This window comes from Rhinopithecus bieti, unplaced genomic scaffold, assembly GCF_001698545.2.
Source record: "Rhinopithecus bieti isolate Rb0 unplaced genomic scaffold, ASM169854v2 scaffold_3763, whole genome shotgun sequence".
Taxonomy (NCBI): domain Eukaryota; kingdom Metazoa; phylum Chordata; class Mammalia; order Primates; family Cercopithecidae; genus Rhinopithecus; species Rhinopithecus bieti.
This window is the reverse complement of record NW_016804379.1, coordinates 791,583-810,242: the sequence shown is the minus strand read 5'-3', so window position 1 is coordinate 810,242 and position 18,660 is coordinate 791,583. Positions and strand designations below refer to the sequence as shown.

The window sequence follows — 18,660 nt, the reverse complement described above, 5'->3', positions numbered from 1 at the left end:
AAGAGAGGAGAAGGAATAGCCAATGTAGAAACCAGGAGAGTACAGTAACATAGAAGCTAAGGGAAGAGAAGAATGTTTCTAGGAAGGAGTTGGCATCTGAATTGAATGCTGTTAAGGGAACTATTAATAGTAAGATGACTGGAGTTTTTATTGGCAGTATAGAGATATTGCTGATTTTTTTTTTTCTTTTTATTGAGACATGGTCTTGCTCTGTTGCTCAGGCTGGAGTATAGTGGCATGATCACAGCTCACAGCAGCCTCAACCTCCCCAGGCTCAGATGATCCTCCTACCTCAGCCTCCTTGGTAGCTGCAACTACAGGTGCACACCACCACATCCAGTTAATTTTTTTGTATTTTTTGCAGCAACAGGTTTTTGTCATGTTGTCTAGGCTGGTTTTGAACTCCTGGGCTCAAATGATCTGCCTGCGTCAGCCTCCCAAAGTGCTGGGATTATGAGCCACCACTCCTAGCCTGATATTGCTAATTTCATACAGTTTTGGGAGAGTGATGACAGCAGAAGCCAGACTGGACTTTGAAAATGAAATATGAAGATAGATCTCTCAACAAAATTGCTTTAAAAGGAACAGGCTAGTAGCTAGGGATTTGTGGGTATAGTCATGTCTATGGGAATAGCTCAATAATCAGATTGGTGATTCAGGAGAGGGGATAACCAATGGAGCAGTATTATGCAAATAAGGCAAATTAAAGCCTCATTTTAAATAATTGTTTATTAGTCATTCCTCACATTAACATTTAAAGGATTGTTATTAAGACCATCAAAATAAGGTTACAGATAATGCTGCTTCCAGAAAATAGAAATAGTCTAGTTTTTTTCCTTAAGTACTTAACCACATAGCTGCCCTCAGTGATTCATAAAATACCAAAATCTTTCCCTAATCTTTCGTATGATCACAAATTTAGCTGTCTGGAGGACTTGATACTCTTTATAAATGTGAGGCATGAGGCATCTTAGGGCCTTCCTTCTTTTTTTTTTTTTTTTGAGATGGAGTCTCTGGCTGGAGTACATTAGTGTGATCTCAGCTCAATGCAACCTCCATTTCCTGGGTTCAAGTGATTCTCCTGCCTCAGCCTCCTGAGTAGCTGGGATTACAGGCATGTGCTACTATGCCTGGCTAATTTTTGTGTTTTTAGTACAGACAGGGTTTCACTGTGTTGGCCAGGCTTGTCTCGGACTCTTGACCTCAGGCAGTCTGCCTACCTCAGCCTCCTAAAGTGCTGGAATTATAGGCATGAGTTGCCATGCCCAGCCTTTTTTTTTTTTTTTTTTTTTTTTAGAGACAGGTCTCACTCTGTTGCCCAGACTGGAGTGCAGTGGCATGATCTCAGCTCATTGCAGCCCCTGCCTCCTGGGTTCAAGCGTTCCTTCTCGTGCCTCAGCCTCCCGTGTAGCTGAGACTGCAGGCCCGTGCCACCATGTCTGGCTATTTTTATTTTTGTAGAGACAATGTCTCCCTGTATTTCCCAGGCTGGTCTCAAACACCTGGGTTCAAGCAATCTGCCTGCCTCAGCCTCCTACAGTGCTGGGATTACAGGCATGAGCCACTGTGCCAGGCCAGGGCCTTCTTGAGTTGCATTATAAATAAAGGGTCAGGTAGTACTTGTGGAAAACCTGCCTACAGGTGTCCTCTTGTGAAAATAAGTAATTCAAAGTCTAAGCTGTTGGAATGCTAAATTATTTTGAGCCTTAAAGGAATGTGAATTTCAGGGCCTGAGTCATTGACAGGCTGTAAGCTGGGCAGCTATAAGCTATAAGCTTTTGTCTGTCTAATTAACAAATTAAGCCTTTTCCCTTACATGCATTGTTTCATAAAATGTAAATGGCTGAAGGGTGCCAGGGAGGACCCCCTTCCCTCTAACTATAGACTTTCATTATAGATTGACCCCCCCCTTACCTTTCTCACACAAAGATTTCTAGGCTATCGTATGGCTTAAGATGCAAAGTTAAATACACTCTTTAAAACTGGAAAGGAAATGAAAACCAGTTATAAGAAAAGAAAACAAGCTGCATGGAAACAAACTGTAACTAACTAATTTGTTATAATTCATAGATCAGTCTTATATAGAAAATGTTGTAATCTTGCTAAAGTTATCTTTTTCCTATGTAAGAAAAAATTTAGCTTTTGACTTCGAAGCACTAACCCCATTTCTCTGAAGGGGTGCATCCAGGAATGGCTTCAGCTTCTCCTGAATAAGCTCTTTAAAACTGGATCCTGATCCTTTTGATTGTTTCAGATTGATACTCTTCAGTAAAAAGTCTTTGGATATAGCTGGGTACAATGGCTTATACCTGTAATCCCCACCACTCGGGAAGTTGAGGTGAAAGGGTTGCTTGAGGCCAGGAGTTTGAGACTTGGCTGAGCAACAAAGCAAGACCCTGTCTCTAAATAATAATAATAATAATAATAATAATAATAATAATAAAATCTTTAGATATGTGTGTTTTCCTACCTATGTTGTATTTATGGAATGTCATAGTCTGTTTTGTGCTCCTATAACAGAATACCACAGACTGGGTAATTCAAAATGAACAGAAATTTATTGACTCACTGTTCTGGAACTGGGAAGTCTAAGATCAATGGACCAGTGTCTGTCAAGGGCCTTCTAGCTGCATTATTCCACTACAAAAGTCAGAGAGCAAGAGAGAGAAAGGAGGCTGAACTGGTCTTGCTATAAGGAATCCACTCCTGTGATAATAGCATTAATATATTCATGAGGGCAGAGCCCTCATGGCCTAATAATCTGTTAAAGATCCCATCTCTTAATACTGTTGTATGGGGATTGAGTTTCTAACATGTGATTTTTGGGGGATATGACATATTCAAACTATAGCAGGGCACTGGCAGAGAAAATGCCCATGTGGATTTTAAGTCTGGACTAGTGTTAGAATGTATGAACCCACAAAAGTATCTGAGACATGTCTCAATCAATTCAGAAAGTTTATTTTGCCAAGATTAAGGATGCATCTGTGACACAGTCTCAGAAAGTCATGATGGCATGTGCCCAAGGTGCCTGGGGCACAGCTTGCTTTTATACATTTTAGGGAAACATAATACATCAGTCAACACATGTAATATTTACACTGGTTTGATCTGGAAGGGCAAGACAACTCAAATCACAGGAAAATTTAAAAATTTTCTGATTGGCAATTGGTTGAAAGAATTATATCAATAGAAAGAAATGTCTGGTTTCCCTAAAGGGGTTATAGAGACCATGGCTTTATATTGCAGATGAAGCCTCCTAGCCTCCTAGTAGAAGGCTTCAGAGAGAATACATTTCAGATGTCTCTTATCAGACTTAAGGTCTGTATTGATGTTCATGCTGGTCAGCTTTTCCTGAATTCCAAAAGACAGGAGGGCATACTGAGGTATGTTCGACCCCGCCATCCTGTTGTGGCCTGAACTAGATTTTCAGGTTAATTTTGGAATGCTCTGGGCTAAGAGGAGTGGCTCATTCAGACGGTTGGAGGGCCTTAGCATTTTATTTTTGGTTTACAAGTGCCAGGTTTTTCTATGAGACCTGAATTTGTCTAAGATAGAAATAAAAGCCCATTACAGCAAATAGTACCCCCATCTTGGTTTGGGTTTCCTTCAAAACGTACCCTGAGACAAGCATCAGGAGGCAGGCAGGCAGTTTGACAGGCAATCTCAGGAAGAACAGGTGAGAAATTGGGAAAGGGAGACAGGGAGAAAAGGCAAAGAAGGTGTGGTAATGAATGTGGGGATTGCAGCTGTGGTCAAAAGGGGCTTAGTCTTGCTGGAGACTTCTGCAGAACCTTGCGGAACGTGCCCCAGATTGTCCCATTTATAGTCTCATCTCGTTGGTTGGGGTTTGGCTCTGGGTCGATGGCTGGATCCTCCTTCCCAGTACTGAGACGGCTCTGATGACTGGAGTGTTCGAACACCAGGGTCCTTAGTCTCACACCAATTTTGATAAAACAACATGGACACACGTGGAGTAGTTTTAAGGAGCAAAAAGTTCAAGTCAAGAAAGAGAGAAGGAAGGAGAAAACAGCTCCCCTGTACAGAGGCAGAGGGAGGGGGGATTTCTCTCTGTAAACCACTTTCTGCTATCCTCCCCTTGCCCCCACACCCCTTGCCTCTACACACACACACACACACACACACACACACACACACACACGGCAGGGGGTGAGGAGAGAAACGACTGTTTTCATACCGCTATAAAGAACCTCCTGATACTGGGTAATTTTTGAAGAAAAAAGGTTTAATTGTAATTGACTCACAGTTCTGCATAGCTGGGGAGGCCTCAGGAAATTTACAATCATCATGGAAAGTGAATGGGAACCAAGGACCTTCTTCGCATGGTGGCAGGAGAGAAAGAGTGAAGGAGAAACTGCTACACACTTTTAAACTATCAGATCTCACGAGAACTCACTGTCGTGAGAACAGCGTAAGGGAAACCACCCACCTGACACAATCACCTCTTACTAGGCCCCTCCCCTGACACGTGGGGATTATAATTCCAGATGAGATTTGGGTGGGGACACAGAGCCAAACCATATCAAACTGCATGTCTATTGCTGGTGCACATGGATTGAGGTGGCAAACAGGTATGAGGTGGGGCACAAGAGCCCTCCTTACAATATTCATGTATTGCAAAGTTACTTCCCTGCAGTGATGACTGGGAGAGTCTTATTATCCCCAATTCTGAACACCCCTGGATTTAAATGGTTTCTTTCATCCCTGTCTATATAACTGTTTCTTTATCAGCCAGCTATATTGTAATTGATAAGCCATGGGGCCATGAGAATACTGACATCAGTTACTTTTCAGCTTCCTTTCCTACCTTTAAATGGTGATACCTTTCCCTCAAAGGGACTTTGGAAAAATCATTTAAACTCTTACTCCACCACTAAAATCAGGTGAATGCACAAAGCAATCTAGGGCTTGGAGTGATACATAAGGCTGGTGGTGTGTATCTGAATGTTTTTCTCTAAACCTGGGCTTTTCAACCAAGGGCCCATAGTCATGGTGGAACGCCTGGCATATGTGATACCCCTAGTAGTATGGGCCACTTTTCTCCCCAGGGGCAGGTGGAGAGAGGTTTCATTACAATCATACTCTCAAAAGGGTCTGTGATGCCAAAATAGAACAAGAGGCACTGTCCTGATTGGTTCAGCTAGGGTTTCTACTTCACTTACTTCATGTGGAAGACTGAAGAAAAGGCAAGAATACCCACTGGAAGTAGAGGGGAGGCCTGGCTGCCCCTACAAATATCCACAGAATAGCACAACCCTAAGGGTCCTTCAAAGATCTGTCTCTTGGCTTCACAGCTTCAAGGTCTGAATTGCGACCATTCAGAAGACTGACATCTTCCTGGGAGCAGCAGATTTTATAATGGAGAAGCCTTCTTGGTATGTAAGAAATCAAAATAAAAGAAGAGTCTGGATGCGGTGGCTCACACCTGTAATCCTAACACTTTGGGAGGCTGAGGCGGGCGGATCACCTGAGGTCAGGAGTTCAAGACCAGCCTGATCAACATATAGTGAAACCCTGTCTCTAAAAAAACACAAAAAATAGCTGGGTGTCGTGGTGCATGCCTGTAGTCCCAGCTACTTGGGAAACTGAGACAGGAGAATCGCTTGAAGCTGGGAGGTGGAGGTTGGAGTGAGCCAAGATCGTGCCACTGCACTCCAGCTTGGGTGACAGAATGAGACTCCATCTCAAAGAAAAAAACAAAAATGGGAACAAAGTTCAGAATTTGCATGGTGGCCTAGGCTTTTACAATTGTGATAAGGATATACCTGCTTCATGTGGGACTCAGACATTAGAACTATGTCTTACCTGTGCTGTGCTTAAACGGGCTTTGCCAACACTGCCTGAGGAGTCTCCTTTTCCTGGCCCCTAGGATTAATCAGTTTGAGGAATGGCCTTCCCTCCCTTCTCCTTTTCCTATTCTAGATACATTAAGGCATTCAATCATGCTTTTTTAAGGGCTTTTTCTTAATAACCAAGTAGGAATATGTCTACCCTGATGATTTCTGTGTTAATTTCATGCGTTAATAATGCTCAGAGGACTGCCCTATTTCCTATTCCTTGGAAACTAACTCCTTAGAGCTTCCTTGCACACATACTTCTAAGAGACTTTGTAAGAACTTTTTTTGTGTTTAGCTTTTGCTGAGACGAGGGTGAAACTTAACAGAGCAGACATAAAATTTCATCTAAAGCTGCCTGTTTGTTCACCCTGGTAAAACAGAGGTACAGAAAGGCTGTGAGGGAGTACATCATTCAGCCTTGAGGACTTGTTTGCATCTGCATTGCACAGTGGGGAAGGAGAATGCCTAACAGTGAGCCATCTGACCAGTGACTAGAGTAGGTTATTTATTTATTTATTTATTTATTTATTTATTTATTTATTTCAGACAGAGTTTCGCTCTTGTTGCCCAGGCTGGAGTGCAATGGGGCGATCTCGGCTCACTGCAACTCCACCTCCTAGGTTCAAGCGATTCTCCTGCCTCAGCCTCCGGAGTAGCTGGGATTATAGGCACCTGCCACCATGCCCAGCTAATTTCTTTGTATTTTTGGTAGAGATGGGGTTTCACCATGTTGGACAGGCTGGTCTCGAACTCCTGACCTCCTGATCGACCTGCCTCGGCCTCCCAAATTGCTGGGATTACAGGCATGAGTCACCTCACCTGCCCAATGACTAGAGTAGGTTATTATTTATTTAGCACCTACTATATATTCCAGGCACTGTGCTGGGGATGGAAAGACAAATAAGATCTATGCCCCTTAGGGACCCTAATGTGAACAAATGGAGCATATTGTGCTAAGTGTTATGGTGGAGGTAAGATTAAGATGACTTGAGAGGACTGTGTGTTGGGGGAAGGGAAAGAGACAAGGATAGAAAAGAGTAGGTGTTTTCCAGGACAAGGTAGGGAACACAATGAGTTGAGGAACTACAGTCTCCTATGCCTGGAGCCTGGAGTATGTGAAAGAAAGGAGAGAGATGAACCCAAAGAGGAAGGTATGTGTTGCTGAGAAGTCAGTAGCAATTTATCTATAGGTGGTAGGGAACATGGGCATTAGTTTCCTGCAGCTGCTGTTACAGATCACAAATTTAGTGGCAACAGAAATGGATTCTCTCTCAGTTCTGGAGGCCAGAAATGCTGAAAACAAGCTATTGGCAGGACTCTGCTCCCTCTGGAGGCCCTAGGGGAGAATACTTTCCTTGCCTCTTCCAGCTTCTAGTGGCTACTGGCATTCCTTGGCTTGTGGCTGTGTCACTCCCATCTCTGCCTCTGTGGTCACAGTGCCTTCTCCTCTTCTGTCTGTGTCAAATCTCCCTCTGCCTCCCTCTCATAAGGATATACATGATTGCATTTATGGCTCACCTGGATAAATGTGCATAATCTATTTTAAGATCCTTAATTACCTGCACAAAATACCACCCCCACTCTACTTTTTGCTATCTAAGGTAACATGTACACATTCCAGAGATTAGGACATGGGTATCTTTTTTTTTTTTTTTGAGACAGAGTCTTGCTCTGTCACCCAGGCTGGAGTACAGTGGCGTTAGCTCACTGCAAGCTCTGCCTCCCGGGTTCATGCCATTCTCCTGTCTCAGCCTCCCAAGTAGCTGGGACTACAGGCACCCACCACCATGCCTGGGTAATTTTTTTTGTATTTTTAGTAGAGACGGGGTTTCACCGTGTTAGCCAGGATGGTCTTGATCTCCTGACCTCGTGATCCTCGGCCTCCCAAAGTGCTGGGATTACAAGCATGAGCCACAGCGCCCGGCTAGGACATGGATATCTTTTGGGGAACATTTTTCAGTTTATCACACTGTGTTAGATGTTAAGCAGGGCAACCAATGAGTCAGACTTATGTTTACAAAGATCCTTCAAGGGATGGTGTGGCACAGTCAGAAAAAACCTTCTGATGACATTTATTAAACCTTCCTCATTCTTCTGGGTTTAATGACTACTTAGTATTCTTGTGAATGAATGTACCATAATTTATTCAAGCACTTCCCTCATTCATGAACTTTCAAGTTGTTTCCAAGTTTTTTTGTATTACAAACAATGCTACAATGAATCACCTTGTAATGGGCCAATTGCACAATGTGCAAATATACCTGCAGGTAAATCAGGAGCCCATATTCTGGGTTCAGACTCAGATACATTGGGGAAAGATAAGAGTGGATGCCTGTTACATTTTACAATAGATAATATTAATGGATTGTGAAATATATACTGAGCACTGTTCTAAGCATTTGTGAAATGGCTTTATTGCAATAGAATTCATATGCCATACAATTAACTCGAAGCATGCAATTCAATGGTTTTTAGTATGTTCAGAGTTGTGTATGCAACCATTACCACTATCTAATTCCAGAACATTTAAATCACTCCATTAGTCTCTTATTACCATTTCCCCTCCTCCATCCCTAGGCAACCATTAGTCTACTTTCTGTTTCCATGGGTTTGCCTATTCTGGATATTTCCTATAAATGAAATCATACAGTATATGGTCTATTGTGTCTCGCTTCTGTGAAAGGGAAATATCTTGGGCTCCCCCAAATTACTAAAGGGAAAATTCAAGCTGGGAACTGCTTAGAACAAACCTGCCTCTCATTCTATTCAAAGTTATCCCTATGTTCATGGAGATAAATGCATATCTGATTGCCTCCTTTGGAAAGGCTAATCAAAAACTCAAAAGAGTGCAACCATTTGTCTCTCACCTATCTGTGACCTGGAAGCTCCTTCCCCGCTTGAGTCTTCCTGCTTTGGCTTCTAGTTGTCCAGCCTTTCCAGACAAAACCAATGTACTTCTTACATATATTGATTGATGCCTCATGTCTCCCTAAAATGTATAAAACCAAGCTGTGCCCCAACCACCTTGGGCACATGTCATCAGGACTTCCTGAGGCTATGTCACAGGTGCTGGTCCTCAACCTTGGCAAATTAAACTTCCTAAATAGCTGAGACCTGTCTCAAATTTTCGGGGTCACTTCTTTCACTTAATACAATGTTTTCGAGGTGCATCCACGTTGTAGCATGTGTCAGTACTCCATTCCTTTTTATTGCATGGGTATGTCACATTTTATTTATCATTAATAAGTTGATGGTCTTTTGGATTGTTTCCACGCTGTTGCCCAGGCTAGAGTGCAGTAGCTTACTGCACTGACATCGTGGCATACTGCAGCCTTGATCTCCTGAGAACAAGCCATTCTTCCTCCTCAGCCTTGCAAGTAGCTTGGATTACAGGTGCCCGCCAGCATGCCTGGCTAATTTTTAAAAATGTTTTTGCAGAGATGAGGTATCCCTATGTTGCCCAGGCTGGTCTGGAACTCCTGTGCTCAAGCCTTCTTCCCAAAGTGCTGGGAATACAGACAGCCACCATGCCCAGTCTATTTTTAGTTTTTTTTGAGGTCAGTAAAACAAACTATTGTACAAACACAAAACAATTTAACAACCTATTGTTCCTTTCCACATTCCTTCAGTCACTTTTTTTTTTTTTTGTGAGACAGTCTCCCTCTGTCGCCCAGGCTGGAGTGCAGTATCCTGGTCACAGTTCACTATAGCCTTGAACTCCTTGGCTCAAGTGAGCCTCCTGGCTCAGCCTCCGGAGTAGCTGGGCTTACAGGCATGCCCCACCACACCAGGTTAAGGCCTTGAGTAATTTAAAAAAAAATCTTTTCCTGTGTAGGCACGATCGCAATATGGATGAAACACAGCCTTTGTTCCCGTCTGCACAAGGCTTATTCCCCGTCTTTGTTTCTCCAGAGCCTTGCACGTGGTAGGTGCTCAGCATTTGTTGACTGGATCAAGTAGGGCGAGGGAGCGCAGCTCGTTTGGGTTTGAAACTGCTCCGGACGCCCAATTAATGTTTAGCAGCGCCTGGTGACTTCAATCTCGGCCCCTCCGGCCCGACCCGCCTCCCGGGACAAAAACAAGTGGGCGAAGGCCGGCGCGGGCGCGCGGGGCATGCCGGGCGCCCCAGGTGGGCAGGTGCCTGGGCGGGGCGCGCCGCGGTTGGCGCCCGGGTGGCTGGGCGGCTGCCTAGTACCCGGAAGAGCAGTCAACTTCGCGAGGCGCAACAGGCTGCTGCTGAGGGGCTGGAGCCGGTGGGTACTGGGCCGCAATGGACAAGCTGAAGAAGGTGCTGAGCGGGGAGGACACGGAGGACCGGAGCGGCCTGTCCGAGGTGAGTGAGCCCGGGGCCCTTGGCCCCCTCTTGCCGCGCTCCCGCGCTGCGTCCCCGGCCCGGGCCTGGGAAGCCTGCGGGGACTCCCTGGAGTTTCTGGACTGTACCTCTGCCCCTTCTCCTCCTCTTCTGTAGGGCTCCGCGAGGAGCCCTGGCACTGCACGGGGCAGTCGGCCGCGGAGTTCTTTTCTGCCCCGCGCCCCTTCAGCCCATTCTCCCTGACAGGGGGCGGCGCAGGAGAAAATCCCTGGACCGAGCTGCGAGTGGGAGGGCGGGCGATTAGGCTGTAGGCCCCGGCCGGGAAATGCGCTTTAGGGCCGGGTAGGGCTGGGGGCCCCGAGGTCCTGGCGGAAGGAGCCCTCGCTGGGTGGGTCGGAGCGCCAGACCCGGGCTGGGGTGTTGGGGTGGCGGTCCCCACCTCGCGACGGGGCTGGTGGCCGCGCCCCGAGCTCTGCCTTGGTTTTCTGTCCGGTTTAGGTTATAGGTGTGACACTCCCTATACACTCCCTGTACACATTGCCTTGTGATTGAGGGGGAGAAACTGCCCCCCATCCCATGATGACAGGGACCACATCTTGTGTCTCTGTGTCCACAGTGCCCACACCTAGACTCTAGACACCCAGGGCCTCAGGAGACTGCCCGCGTGTTGATTTGTTTATTAGAAAAGGCTTCCCCCCCCCCCCCCCCCGCCCCCCCCCCCCCCCCCCCACTCCGAGAACAGGAGTCTCCACTCTGTCGCCCACCAGGCTGGAGTGCAGTGGTGCTATCTCGGCTCACTGCAGCCTTCGCCTCCTGGGTTCAAGCGATTCTACCACCTCAGCCTCCCAAGTAACTGGGATTACAGACACCCGCCACCAAACCTGGCTTATTTTTGTGTTTTTATTAGATACGGGGTTTCACCATCTGGGCCAGGCTGTTCTCGAACTTCTGACCTCAAGTGATCCGTCCACCTCTGCCTCCCAAAGTGCTGGAATTACAGGCATGAGCCACCGCGCCCGGCCTATTAGAAAAGTTTTAATAGTCCTGAAACCTGGCTACTAATGTCCTACGTTGTAGAACCACATAGAATGCTGCATTTCTATTTGGGGTGCTTTTAGCTTTTGTTTTCCTTTTTGGATGACAAAATAACGTTTCTCTTTTTGGTGTATTCTTTAGCCTCTCTTCCTCATCTGTGAAATGAGGATGTTAAGATGATACGGCCAACTGGAAACTAATCGGTGTTTCTTCTGGTTTCTCAGCAAGGTCTTTCTCAGCAGGCTGCTTTCACACACCTTTGTGGTTGCTGATTTTATTCGGTTTTGTTTTGTGTGATACTGGGACTTACGCTTTCTGCATGTCATCTCAGAATGCAAAACTTGCCCTCTTAATCTTCACCTTGAGGGAGTAACTCTATGGGATCGAATGTTGGAGACACTGAAGTTTAGCTTTTTAACATTTCAAAACTACTTGATGGGTTCTTTTTAATTTGTTGCCTTTATTAATTGGTCAAGGCTCAGGAGTAATTTCACGGGCTCTTTTTTTTTTTTATTTCTAGCCTCTATTATGAATCTCACGTGGAACCTCAGACCAGGCCTAAGAAAGGTCTGACTCGTAGGTAGCTGACCCTCCTTATTTAAAGCTTTATTTCCATTGTCAACAAGCCTTTATGAACAGTTGGTGCTTAAGAGGGAGACACTTTATCTCCCTGCAGACTCTTGGGGGGTGGAGTGTTGACAGTGGGATGATGCAGATATTATTGTCTCGAAAATCATCACGAAGCAGTGGGCTGACCCTCAACAGTGGACGACTAGTAAAGTTTGCAAACATAAATGCTGAGCTGGTTTTTAACCTAAAACGGTGAATGTCTGTGTTGGATACTGTGAGAAGGGCTGTAATGTGTTATGCTGAGGCATCTGTTGGATCTAATTTAAAAGGAATAGGTGCTTCGTTCTTGTTCTAAAATACTTTGATCAGTTTCCTCTTTCTGAGTGAGATTCTGTTTATAACATCATTGTATGGCACTTCCCGAGTCTTGAATTCCTGGGAAATGTTTTGTTGCCGACTGACTTCATCTTCCAGGCTGTTTCAGCTTAGTGTTTACTGATTAGGTCAGAGCTTCCTTTAAAATATTAGTACTGATTTAATTGTCTCATATTTTTCATGGTTTGGGGGCTGGTAGAACTGAGGATTCCGTGGGGAAATTGCTGTTTTGTGTGGTAAGTTGAATTAGGCACTCTTAAAATCTCTTTAAGAGGTCACTAGAAGAGAGTGCTTTTTAAAACTTTCATTCCTTTAATGCAAACCATAAAGGTATGACTAGTTCTATTTCTCCTACCTCTCCTAGGTAGTTATAAAATTTGCATGGCAGTATCTAATTATAGCCCACGATGAATTTTGTGATTGATATCTCATCTTCATAAGTACACCTTAAGTCTGTAGTTTCAATGGACTTCTTTCTGAAAGTATAGGTTTTATGTTTTTTTACTAAAGGATTCTGGGGACAAGAAAGGTATGAGTAGTATCTGATTTTAAAGTGTGGAAATGAAGCAGTATTCCTTTCTCACCTTCTGGCTACCAATCCTGTTTTTCTGAACAGTTCTTAGTATTACTTCTTCTTGGCAAGAGCCTCTCTTCTCTCCACATCGCAGAGTGAAAGGGACCTTTGTGAATAGCTGCCAGTCAGTCAGACTGCCCGGGAGCGCATTGCCTACACATTCTATCCAGGTACCATTTTAGCTACTCTAATTTCCAAAAACAGTATGCTAGCACAGCTTCCAGCAGTCATGAATTTACAGATATTTTATGAGTTTGTTTTCATAATTTGGCCAAAAGAAGTGTTTTGCTTTCACTGAGTCCAGTCAGAAGAAGTGGAACAACAGCTTCCTCCTTCCCTGACCAAATGTGCATGTAAAAGAACTTGCAACCACATGTAATGGAAAAATACAGTGGTGAAATATGCCTCCCACCCCTTCCATTTTGGCAAACAGTAACATTTGGATGGATTCAGCTTGAGAGACTTGAATATGGAGTGTAACTTTCCTTTCTGAAGGTAGAAACCAGAAACACATTCTTGGCTGAACTGCTTCCTATTGTCAGTTATTTTGATTTTTATGAGGGCTGGAATCTCACTGTTCTGTTGAGGTTATTTAGCAATCTAGATGTCAAAGCCAATTCAGATTTCATTCTTAACCTTATGGTTTATCCTCTTAAAATAGAAAGGTTGAATCTTTTAAAATATCCTTGTTGATGATATGTAGTGCTCAGGGAACCATCCAGTCCAATCTTACTACCACTCTTCTTGCTGTAGACAAGCCAGTCCAATCCTACAATCTTCCTATGAACAAGCCAGGACAATCCTACTACCGCTCTTCTTCCTACAGACAAGCCAGGCCAATCCCACTATGCTCTTCTTTCTGTGAACAAGCCAGGCCAATCCCACTACCACTCTTCTTCCTATGAACAAGCCAGGCCAATTTTCCTTCCCACCTGCAGCTAGTTCTTTTCTCGCCTTGGCAAGGTAAGTTCTTTGGTTCTTGCATGAGTAGGAAGAGTGGTACCTTCTCATTTTAGGTACCACTCAAATGAGACTGGTGGGAGGTTAAATGCTTTAGTCAGAAGTAGCCTGACTAGATTGTCTGGGGCCTTGTAAAGCCTACTACCAGAGCATCATCACATGGCTCATTTTGGAGTCCAATGGGGTTTGGGAAATCAGACTCCTCCAGGAGAGGTTTACCTCAGCGTAAAACCAGGTGGCTCATCTGTCAGGTCTTAACACTGGGCCCCTGCTACCTGTTATCATCCCTAATTTGTGCCTTCTGTGCAGGGTCATGGGCTCAGTTCCAATATGTATGAATGTATAACCTGACCTAAATACCTTTCTCCTGAGTGGAGATTAAGGTAGTCTTTGGCAATACGTGCCACACCTGAGGGGAGCCTCTCATCGTTCTTTTCAAGCTTCTGATTTGACAGGAACTCTGTAGACAGGGTTGAAAACAGATCCCTGAGCTGGGGGTAGTCAAGGCTGAGGGAGTTGCCAGTCTAATGACTCTTGACTCTCTGCCGCTATCTACCTTCTTCCATCAGCCCAGTGGAAATATGGTAGGGAACTTTGACCACATTGCTAGATGGAGACCATGCTGGCCATACAAGGTGAGCCCTGTGTGAATATACATGGCCTAGCTGCCCTGTGTGGTGTTGGTCTCTCACTGGCAGCTGTCTTTGTCCAGCTTGGAACAACTGTTCCCACTTGCATCAGGTGGACAGACTAGCAGGGTCACCAGTGCAGAGACTTTGTTGTCACTTTTTTTCGAGACAACAAGAGTTATATTCTTGTTGCCCAGGCTGGAGTACAGTGTACAACCTCGGCTCACTGCAACCTCCACCTCCCAGGTTCAAGCAATTCTTCTGCCTCAGCCTCCCAAGTAGCTGGGATTACAGGCATGTACCACCACACCTGGCTAATTTTTTGTATTTTTAGTAGAGACAAGGGTTCACCATGTTGGTCAGGCTGGTCTCGAACTCCTGACCTCAGGTGATGCGCCCACCTTGGCCTCCCAAAGTGCTGGGATTACAGGCATGAGCCACTGTGCCCGGCTGTTGTCATTTTTGACATGGGAAAAGAACCACTGGGAGCTACTCACAGGCTCTCCTATTTCAATAGTGTTTTTGGAACTCCTGGCTTCTCCTGAACTTTGCTCCAGGAAGGGATTAATCATGATGGCAAAGAATCAGGATGAGCAGGACAGTAATTAATTAACCAGGATCTGTCTCGCACTTGGATGAGTTGACTGATGCTGGCACCCTGTAAGTACAACATCTGAACCAAGAGTAAATAATGCGGGTGAGAGTTGATGTAGGAGAGGATGACCAGTAGAGCAGCTGCTTGAGTGCCGTCCCCTCATCTTTTCCTTATTTCCTGGGACCCTGCCTGGTGGAGGGTGCCAGGTGGACTCATGCCTTTCCAGGTGTGGTCCTCATCCTGCGTGGGTTGTGGGAAGGCTCTGGGCTACTCTAGGACTGGCTGTCTTGCCTTCCTGTTCGTGAAATGGGTTGTGCTCGAGGCAAAGAGTTTCTGCCTCTGAAGATGTTCAGCGGGAGGCACAGCTGTCAGCTGCTGGAGAGGAGGTTCATATCTGCATCATAACTTTATAGCTGTGATAAAGTCTGGATTTGAGGACTCCCATCGCCTGAGTGTGTAGGATTCTGTGCTCCTTGCCTTCCCTAGTACAACTTAACACTTTCTAGATTTAATTATGTGCTTGCTTTGTTTTTAGTAAATGTGTGTGTATATGTATTTTTTTTTCAATTTTAGGTTGTTGAGGCATCTTCATTAAGCTGGGGGACCAGGATAAAAGGCTTCATTGCGTGTTTTGCTATAGGAATTCTCTGCTCAGTGCTGGTAAGATTTCCCTCCCTCCTCTGTCTTTTCCTCCTACCCGTCTTTGCTATATATTCCCCCTTTTGTCCACCTCCTTTCCCCTTTTGCCCACCTCCTTTCCCCTTTTGCCCTTCACTAGAATGCATGGATGAGAGGAGAGGGGAATCAGGGAGGTGGGGAGGGAAACGGCCTCCTCAGGGCTTCCTATTTGAGCTCTGCTTGTGTGGCCAGGTTGGGGGGGTTGCTCACCTGCAAACACTGTGCTTTAAATTCTAGGGTACTCTTCTGCTGTGGGTGCCCAGGAAGGGATTACACCTCTTCGCAGTGTTTTATACTTTTGGTAATATCGCATCAATTGGGAGGTAACTTTTTTTAAAATCCAATCTTAGCTAATCATTAGATGGGAAAATGGATTTTGGTTGCCCTTGAGGGAGGTGAAAGAAGAGGCTCCAGTAGTTGTAAGGGATTTGGAGAGAAATAGTTAGATTATTTCACATTCATATCTTATTATTTGACAACATTTTATCTCTTAGTTTGAAACACCTGAGAGAAAGCAGCAACTGTGTTGCCATTGTGATTTTACATGTTCAGGAACTGCAGCACAGAGCAGTTCATTGATTTCTCCAGGGTTTACAACCCAGTCCTCCTGCTTGCTGTATTCTTATTGCTGTCAGAGATTGAGTTGATGGTTTTCAAAGGGCTCATCACTCCAGTGGCCATAAGGGAAACTCGTTTTTATTAAGTGTCAGACCTTCCCAGACCTGAGTAGCAGCTCATGTGGGCAGAGCATCTGAGCGCTTCCTGGAGGTGGGCAGCCCATTCTGCATGTTGTGAATGCACAGACTTTCCAGGTCAAGCTTTCACACTGATGCTTCAATCACACTGGTGCTAACAACTCCACCCTCTCCAGCTGGGAGCACTGGCCTGGCCTCTACCTGAATGACCTGCAGGAACCTGAACTCAGGCATCTTTTTTCCCCCTTTTCCCTTCCCTTGTGTCTCTGTAAATGGCTTCAGAGTCCTGGGGGTCCAAGTCTCCCCTCCATGATTGCTCACCAGGGCTTGATGTATCCCTGTCTTACTGGCTCCTTCCTCTGTGTCCCCATGGCTGTTTGTGCTTCACTGACTGACTTGTATGCTCAGTGGGTAAGCATTGATCACACTCTGTGCTGGGCTCAGAGGATACAAAGACAAGTCCAGTTTGGTCCCTGCCAGGCAGACATATAACTTATGATATAACAAGATATGGAAAGAGATGCTCAAGGAGGGGCAGCTGACATGACCTGAGTCACAGAGGGCTTCCTAGAGAAGGTGATATCTGAGCTCGTCTTAGCTTTGGCCTGTATCACCCTTACCTGAACAAGATGCCTCTGCTGGGTCTCTCTGTCTCCTCCATTGCCCCTCTCCAGGCCATTTTCCACTGTGCTGTAGAGCCATTCATTTATAACCTACTTAGCCCCCTCGAGTGGCTCCCTGTTTTGTCTCTACAGATGAAGTCCAAATTCCTCAACATACATACAGTCAAGCCTCTTTGAGATCTGGCCTCACCGTTGTCCCATTCCTTACCCAGTGTGCTTCCCAGCCAGGCTGAACTTCTTGCATTTCCCAAAATGTCGTTGTGCCCTTGTTAGGTTGTTTTCTCCTTCTGGAATGCTGCCCTATCTGTAGCTGCCCTGGTTTGGTAGATTCTTGCTCATTTGTTAAGACCTGGCTCAAAAGCTACCTCTTCTGTGAAGCTTTTCCTGATTACCTCCTCCTCTCCAGAATTGATGACCTCTTCCTTTGGGCTCTCAGTATTCCATCTATATTTATGTGCCAGTGCAGGTAGCGTTTTACTACACTGACTTGTTAGGTCTGTAAGCCACTTGATAAGGGCTGCACATGTATCTTATTTGTCCCCATTTGTACCCAAACTTAGCTCTGAGTCTGGCTGGAAATATGGGGGATGTTAATTAAATGATTGAGTGCATGATTCTGGCCACCTGCTTAAAGCTTAATTTATTAGTGCTTATGACAGTAAAATGCTGACCCTTAGAGATGTCTTTTGTTGCCTCTAAAGCTTTCTCCAATACTAACTTTTGGTGGGGGGTTGTTTTGGGCAGACAGTGTAAGTTACATTGTATAGTCTAGACTGAGCATAAATATATGGGTGTGTTGCTTAGTCCAGAAGAGCTCTTTAGCAAATCCCTATGGGCTGGATTCTTCATAGCACTGTATAGGGAAATAATAAAGGGAGCAAATTGTTATTTTCAGGGTATTTGGGAGTTTGTGTCTTTGCCTGTAGTCTGTTATAGTTTTGTGTATATGCTGTGTTTAATTTTTAGGACCAGCCTTGACTGTTGCTTCTTATTCGGTGTAGGTTAAATAAGTGTTCTTTTAGTTGGGGCACTTGAGAGTGAAGCCTTGCAACTTAATGGCACTTCAAAGAGAGGAAGACTTATTGGCCGAGTGTGGTGGCTCACGCCAAGTTGATGTGTTAGACATGACAGTCTGCTTCATTTGTGATTATTCTTGCTAGCAATCTCTTCTTCATACAGAAAGCATGCTGGGGACCAGGCGCAGTGGCTCACGCCTATAATCCCAGCACTTTGGGAGGCCGAGGTGGGCGGATCACGAGGTCAAGAGATCGAGACCATCCTGGCCAACATGGTGAAACCCTGTCTCTACTAAAATACAAAATTAGCTGGATGTGGTGGCGTGTGCCTGTAGTCCCAGCTACTCTGGAGGCTGAGGCAGGAGAATCACTTGAACCTGGGAGGCGGAGGTTGCAGTGAGCCGAGATCACATCACTGCACTCCAGCCTGGCGACAGAGCAAGACTCCATCTCAAAACAAACAAACAAACAAACAAACCGACCAAAAACCCAAGCATGCCGGGACTGTCTTTTTAGAGCTTTGGAATCCAATAGCTATAGAGTCAAGTACCAGCTCTTCGGTAGCTGTGTGATTTTCTCGTCTCTAAAATAAGTGTAATACATAACTCACAAAATTGTTGAGAAGAAATGAGGTAATATATGTAATATCTGGCATTTAGCAAACATTCAACAAATAACCCATGATGATATCATCATCATTAGAATTATTCCCTGAAGATTATGAAAGAAAATGAAATGCT

At 45.1% G+C, this 18,660-nt stretch overlaps 1 protein-coding gene across 3 annotated transcripts in view; it reads left to right on the top strand.

Annotated features, from left to right (window-relative positions):
• The first annotated feature begins 9,821 nt into the window (after positions 1-9,821).
• SFT2D2 (SFT2 domain containing 2) overlaps positions 9,822-18,660 on the top strand; it is a 28,710-nt gene continuing 19,871 nt past the window's right edge. For 2 of the 3 annotated variants that reach the window (XR_001884596.1, XM_017867559.1), the window contains exons 1-3: positions 9,826-10,191; positions 15,482-15,568; positions 15,824-15,909. Coding sequence is in view for 2 of the 3 variants with exons in the window: in XM_017867559.1 (XP_017723048.1) it covers positions 10,129-10,191; positions 15,482-15,568; positions 15,824-15,909 (236 nt within the window). In the remaining variant the exon portion in view is untranslated. Of the gene's footprint in view, positions 10,192-15,481; positions 15,569-15,823; positions 15,910-18,660 lie in introns of all 3 variants that reach the window. The other variant, XM_017867560.1, reaches the window with a different exon arrangement.